Source organism: Chamaea fasciata, unplaced genomic scaffold, assembly GCF_029207755.1.
Source record: "Chamaea fasciata isolate MVZ Bird 193981 ecotype frontalis unplaced genomic scaffold, bChaFas1.0.hap1 SCAF_742, whole genome shotgun sequence".
Lineage (NCBI taxonomy): Eukaryota > Metazoa > Chordata > Aves > Passeriformes > Sylviidae > Chamaea > Chamaea fasciata.
Window position 1 is genome coordinate 40,694 of NW_027094827.1, and position 7,060 is coordinate 47,753.

At 70.4% G+C, this 7,060-nt stretch overlaps 1 protein-coding gene across 1 annotated transcript; it reads left to right on the forward strand.

Moving 5' to 3' along the window:
- The first annotated feature begins 1,253 nt into the window (after positions 1 to 1,253).
- On the forward strand, positions 1,254 to 6,172 carry MECP2 (methyl-CpG binding protein 2). Its single transcript, XM_066209203.1, is given in 7 exon segments — positions 1,254 to 1,308; positions 4,550 to 4,858; positions 4,950 to 5,085; positions 5,087 to 5,155; positions 5,157 to 5,529; positions 5,576 to 5,982; positions 5,984 to 6,172. Coding segments are annotated over 7 exon segments (1,446 nt in total). The 5' UTR covers positions 1,254 to 1,270; the 3' UTR covers positions 6,098 to 6,172.
- The last annotated feature ends 888 nt before the right edge of the window (positions 6,173 to 7,060 follow it).

Sequence of the window (7,060 nt, forward strand, 5' to 3'; positions counted from 1 at the left end):
CCTGGTCCCCCGCTGTCCTCATCCTGGTCCCCGCTGTCCCACACTGGTCCCCGCTGTCCCATCCTGATCCCCACTGTCCCCACACTGGTCCCCGCTGTCCCCATCCTGGTCCCCGCTGTCCCCATCCTGGTCCCCGCTGTCCCCACACTGATCCCCGCTGTCCCACACTGGTCCCAGCTGTCCCCATCCTGGTCCCCACTGTCCCCACACTGGTCCCCGCTGTCCCACACTGGTCCCCGCTGTCCCACACTGGTCCCAGCTGTCCCCATCCTGGTCCCCACTGTCCCCACACTGGTCCCCGCTGTCCCACACTGGTCCCCGCTGTCCCACACTGGTCCCAGCTGTCCCCATCCTGGTCCCCACTGTCCCCACACCGGTCCCCGCTGTCCCACACTGGTCCCCGCTGTCCCCACACTGATCCCCGCTGTCCCCACACTGGTCCCCGCTGTCCCACACTGATCCCCGCTGTCCCCATCCTGGTCCCCGCTGTCCCCATCCTGGTCCCCGCTGTCCCCACACTGGTCCCCGCTGTCCCCATCCTGGTCCCCGCTGTCCCCACACTGGTCCCTGCTGACCCACACTGGTCCCCACTGTCCCCATCCTGGTCCCCGCTGTCCCCACACTGGTCCCCACTGTCCCCACACTGGTCCCCGCTGTCCCCATCCTGGTCCCCACTGTCCCCACACTGATCCCCGCTGTTCCCATCCTGGTCCCCGCTGTCCCATCCCGGTCTCCGCTCTCCCCTTATACTGGGGCAGCGGGACCCGGGGCGGGCGGGGCGTGGTCAGGGCGTGACCGAGGCGTGGCCAAGAGGGGGCGTGGTCTCCCGGACCGTTACGGCCGTTGGATTTCAAACCTTTCGCAGCGCGGGGGGGCCCAGGCCGCGCCCCCCTTCGTCGGCGCTTGATCGACATTCACCGAAGCCAATCAGAGCCCGGCGTCCCGGCGCGGGGCCCAATGAATGGCCGCGCGCGCTCCGCCGGCCCCGCCCCCCGTAACTGACAGCGCTTCCCGCCAATTCCAACGGCCCGGCGCGAGAGCCCCGGCCCCGCCCCCGGAGGGCCGCCCCGCCGCCCAATCCCCGCGCGCCGACGCCTTGAGCGACGGGACGCTCGGCCAATGAGCGCCAGGCGGAGGGGCGGGGCCAGCGCCGCTCCGGGTTCCCGTCGCCGCTCGGTCCGGGCCGCCCCCCCCCCTCCCGCCCCCCCCCCTCGGCCCCCCCCCCTCAGCTCTCCCCCCCCCCCCCCGCGGGTTCTTCGCTGCGAAGAAAATGGCGGCGGCGGCGCCGAGCGGCGACGAGGGGCGGCTGTGAGTGAGGAGGGGGCGGCGGGGCCGGGGGGGGGCCGCGGCGGGTGTTGGGGAAGGCTGTGGGGACGCTGAGGGGGGGGGGGGCGTCGCCCCGCGCGCGCGCGCGCGCGCTCGAGACCCCCCCCCCTCCTCCTTCTCTCCCTCACGCCCCCCCCCCCCCCTCCCCCCCTCCTTTCCTTCCCCTCACGGGCCGGGCGGGAACCGGGAATGGCGGGCGGGGGGGGTGTGTGAGGGCTGGGGGGGGGCTGTGAGCGCCGCGAGTGCGTCACGAGCGGCCGCGGCCCCCCCCGGCGGGCGGGAGCGGCTCCCCCGGCGCGGGGACCCCTCGGTGGGACCCCCCGACCCTTCGGCGGGACCCCCCCGAGCCCTCCGCGCCGCCCCGGGGCTGCGGGGACCCCCCCGTTCCCTTTCCCCCGTCAGCCCTCAAATGCGGCCCCCCCCGCCCCCCCCCACCCCGCCCCGAAATTTGGGGACCCCCACCCCCCCCCCCCCCCCCCCACCCCGTTTTCTCAGCGTCCCCGTGGCGGTGTTGCCTTGGCTGGCTCGGGAGATGGGGACCCCCCCCCCTCAGCTCGGAGGGAGCCGCCGTGAGGGGACCCCCGCCCCACACAAGGGGACACACCCCCCCCGCCCGTCCCGCGCGCTGCGAGCGCGGGGATTCACCCCAAAAAACCGCCCGAAACCCCTCCCGAGTCACCCCGAAACCCTCCCCCGAGGCACCCCGAAACGCCCCGGGTCACCCCGGAGTTCCAGAGTTACCCCCAACCCCCCCCCGGAGTCACCCCGTAACTCCCCGAGTTATCCCGAGCCCTCCGAAGTCACCCCAAAACCACCCCGAAGTCACCCCAAAACCCCCCGAAGTCACCCCAAAACCACCCTGAAACTCCCTGAGTCGCCCCAAAATGTTAAACTCGCGCTGCGCCCCCAAAACTCCCAAATGTGCCCCGAACCGCCGCGCTCGCGTGGTGCCCCAAAACACCCCGGGTTACCCCAAAATACCCCGAATTTCCCCAAAATGCTGCACCCCAAAACCGCCCCGAATTACTGCGTGCACGTGGCGCCCCGAAATATCCCAAACTGCCCCGAAATGTGCTCCCCAAAACACCCGAAAACGCTCCAAACTTCTCACGCCGCGTCCCCAAATCCCCCCGAGTTATCCCGAAATGCTGCGCCCCAAAATCCCCCAAATTGCCCCAAAGTGCTGCTCGTGCTGCGTACCCCAAACTCTTGATTTACCCCAAAATCCCCCAAATTTCCCCGACTTGCTGAGCTCACGTGGTGCCCCCGAGTACCCGAAATTACCCGAAACTGCGGCTCACGCAGCGTCCTCCAAACCCGTAAAATTTACCCTAAAATCCCCCAAATTTCCCTGAATTGCTGCACTCGTGCAGCGCCTCCAAACTCCCCGAGTTACCCCAAAATACCCTGAACTCCCCCAAAATGCAGCAGCCGTGCTGAGCCCCAAAATATCCAGAATTGCCCCAAATGTTCCCCTCACGCTGCTCCCAAAAACGCCTCAAATTCCCCCAAAACGGCCGCGGTCCTAGGACCCCCCCTGGGTCTCCCCAAATCCCACCTGGATTCACCCTAAAACTGCCCTCACTCCCTGAAATCCCGCGAATCGCCCCCAAAATCACCCCGAAATCTCCCAAATTCCGCTGGAATCGCCCAAATTTCCCCGGAACGCCCCAAAATTCGGCCTCTCGCGCCCACCCTTTGCTGTGCCCACCCCCAGACCCCCCGAGACCCCCGGGGCACTGAGGCCACCTGGGTGGGGGGTCCCTGGGGGTCACCCCGTGCCCCCAGTCCCCCTCATCCCGACGTTCCCGCGCCCCTTCCCCAATTTTTTGGTGCCGTTTTTTGCCGACTTTCAGCCCCACGATGGGGCTGGGGCTGGGGGAGGGTCCCGGCCGTGTTGCCCCCCTCGGTGGGGAGGGGTCTGGAGGGGTCGGGGCGCTCCCGATCCCGGCCCTGACGGCCACTGGGAATGAACCACGGGAATGGGGACGGGCTGGTGGCACCTTGGGGACCCCCAGTGCTGGGTGACACCCCCGGGGGGGTCCTGGGGGGCTGCATCCCCCTCCCCACCCCATGACTGACCCCATAGCGGGGGTCCCACCCCTCCCCCAGCCTCACCTGTCTGTGTTTCCTCGCCAGGACGGGACCCCCCGCGCCGGTGACAGCGGTGACACCGAGGACGGGGGTCCCAAATCCCCCCACCCCCCGGTGCCACCAGCGTGGTGCCACCGACACGGGGGTCCGGTGACAGCCGTGGTGTCACCACGCGCTGCCCACGGCCCCTGGGGACCACCAGGGCTGGTTTTAGCACCGGTCACTCCGCGGGGTGGACACGGGGCTGCCGGACTCTCGGGTGGCCGAGCCAGGCCGGGGCTTTGGGGGTGTCCGGCCGTGGCTGTGGCCGTGTCCACTCTGAGCCCCCGTCCCCTCGGTGCCCCCCACACCACGGACTGACCGACACCGGGATGTTACTCCGGCCACGGCCGGAATTCCCACCGGTCCGGGCTGCCCCTCCTTCCTCCTCCTCCTCCTCCTCGTCCTGGCTCCGGCCGGGCCCATCCCGTGCTTTGCTCAATTCGGCGCCGTGTCACCCCGTGCCGGTGTCGGGGGCTGTGTGTGTCTGTCTGTCCGGTGGTGTCCGTTTGTCTGTCAGGGTCTGTGTGTCCAGCACTGACCACTGCTGTGTCCGGGAAGATGCAGGGCTCTGTCTGTATGTCCGGCACTGACCAGTGCCCTGTCCATTGGTGTCCGTGTGTCCAGCACTGACCGGCACTGTGTCCACAGAGTTGCAGGGCCTGGTCCGTGTGTCCGTTGGGTCCGTGTGTCCAGTGCTGACCAGCATCATGTCCAAAAAGTCGCAGGGCCGTGTCTGTGGGTGTCCGTGTGTCCAGCACTGACCAGTGCTGTGTCCAGGAACTGACTGGGCTGCGTCCCTCTGTCTGTCAGTGTCTGAGTGTCCAGCAGTGACCAGGGATCTGTGGTGCCCTGTCCGTGTGTCCAGCACTGACCAGTGCTGTGTCCAGAGAGCCTCAGAGCTCCGTCCATGTGTCCAACACTGACCAGTGCTGTGTCCAGTCATCCGCAGGGCCCTGTCTGTCACTGTCCGTGTGTCCGGCACTGACCCATTCTGTGTCCAGCTACCCTCGGGGCCGCGTCCCCGCGTCCGTGTGTCCATCGCTGACCCCGTCCCCCGCCCGCCGCTGACCGCTGTGTGTCCCCACAGGGAGGAGAAGTCCGAGGAGAACCTGCAGCGGCCGCCCAAGGCCAAGAAGCCCAAGAAGGAGCGCAAAGAGCCGGAGCCGGCGCAGCCCGCGGCCGAGCCCGCCGAGGCTGGCAAGGCCGAGAGCTCGGAGGGGGCCGGGGCGGCCCCGGCGGCCCCGGAGGCGTCGGCGTCGCCGAAGCAGCGCCGCTCCATCATCCGCGACCGCGGGCCCATGTACGACGACCCCACGCTGCCCGAGGGTTGGACGCGCAAGCTGAAGCAGCGCAAGTCCGGCCGCTCGGCCGGCAAGTACGACGTCTACCTGATCAAGTGAGGCCCGGCGGGGTTTGGGGGGGCGCGGGGGGACGCGCGGCCGGCGCCGCCGACCGCTCGCTGCTGACCGTCCTCTCTCCGTCCGCAGCCCGCAGGGAAAAGCATTCCGCTCCAAGGTGGAGCTGATCGCCTACTTCGAGAAGGTGGGGGACACCTCGCTGGACCCCAACGACTTCGACTTCACGGTGACGGGCCGGGGCAGCCCCTCGCGCCGCGAGCAGCGCCCCGCCCAAGAAACCCAAATCGCCCAAAGGCCCCGGCACGGGCCGCGGCCGGGGCCGCCCCAAGGGCAGCGGGGGGCGGCGGCGGCGGCGCCCGGCCCAAGGCGGCCGCGGCCGTGTCCGAGGGGGGCTCCGCGGCCAAGCGGGCGCTGGAGAAGCCCCCCGGGAAGCTGCTGGTGAAGATGCCGTTCGCTCCGGGCCAGCCGGGCCCCGCCGCCCCGCCGGCCCCGAGGCGGCCGGGCCGCAAGCGCCGGGCCGAGCCGGACAGTCCGGCCGTGCCCAAGAAACGCGGGCGCAAACCGGCGGGGGCGGCGGGGCCGGGGGGGCCGGGCGGCCCCGACAAGAAGGCGGCGACTCCCCCGGCCGTGCAGGAGACCGTGCTGCCCATCAAGAAGAGGAAGACGAGGGAGACGGTGGTGGTGGAACCGGTGACCATGACGGCGGCCGCCACCGCCGCCACGACGACGACGACGACGCCGCGGCCGCCGCCAACCCCGCCGGGCCCCCCGCGGCCCCCGCAGCGCCCGAAGCCCCGGCCGGCGCAGCAAGGAGGGCAGCCCCAAAGGCCGGGGGGCTCCCCCCGCGCCCCCTCCGCCGCCGCCGCCGCCGCCGGAGCCCCCCCAGAGCGGCCCCAAGGACAGCGCCAGCCCCCCCCCCCCCCGCCGCCCCCCGCCGCCGCCGCCGCCGCCCCCCCAGGACTTGAGCGGGTGCGCGGAGCAGAGGGGGGGTCCCGCGGCCCCCGACGGCTGCGCCAAGGAGCCCCCTAAGACTCAGCCCCCGCCCGCGCCGCTGCCGCCGTCGCCGCCCTACAAACACCGAGGGGAGCCCGAGCACAAAGACTCTGCCTCCTCTTCCTCCACCTCCTCCTCCTCCTCTTCTTCATCCTCCTCGTCCTCATCGTCCTCGTCGGCGCCGCCGCCGCCCCCGCCCCCCCCCCAGCGTGGCCGTGCCGCGGCCCCCGGCCCGCGAGGAGCCGGTGGACACGCGGACGCCTGTGCCCGAGCGGGTCAGCTGACTGTGAGCGCCTGCGGGGGACGCACGGACGGACGGACGGACGGACACACGGACGGGCCCCCCTCCCCGCCCTACCCCCCCCCTTTCACGAGGCAGCGGGGACCCCCTCCCCCCCCAAAAGCCCCCCTCCCCCAGGGTTTCCCAGCCCCCTCCGCGTCACCCCCACCCCCCGGCCCCGAAATTTTTATTACCGACAAGCACAGCGAGGGACCCCCGGCCCCCCCACTTTGCACTTTTTGAGGGGGGGGGGGTCACCAGGGGCCCTCCCCGAGGTTGGGCGGGGTTGGGGGGGGGTTGTTTTGGGGGGGCGGGGCCGCGTCTTCCCCCCCTCCCCCGGCGCCGCTTTTCTCGTTCTTCCAGTTCCGTTCGCGTTTTCCGCCCATGGGAACCATTTGCACTATGGGGGAGGGGAGGGGGCGGGGCCAGGATCTGGCCGGCGGCCAATGGGGAGTGGCGCTGCTGAGCAGGGGGCGGGGCCAAGGCTGTGGCCAATCGGGGGCAGGGATCCAGCGTGGAGCCAATCAGAAGGGGGTGTGGTGTCAGGGGGCGGGGTCTGGTGCGGAGCTAATCAGGAGGAGCGGTGGGTTCAGCCGGGATCCAGGGCTGAGCCAATCAGGAGCAGCGCTGGGCAGGGGTGGGATCTGGTGTGAAGCCAATCAGGAGCGACTGAGGAGGAGGGGTCTGGTGTTGAGCCAATCAGGAGCGACTTTACTGGGGGTCAGATTTCGAGCCAATCAGCAGCTACCGGTCTTAACAGGATCCGGTGTCTGGAGCCAATCAGGAGGGGCAGGATCAGAAGGGGGCGGGGTACAGCCTTTGGCCAATGGGGGCATCGCTGTAGGAGCAGGATCTGCTGTGTAGCCAATCAAGAGGGGTGGGATCAGGCCTGGAGCCAATAAGAAGCAACCTTGGGTTCCGCTGGGATCCAATGTTTTACCAATCAGGAGCCACGATCTGGAAGGGA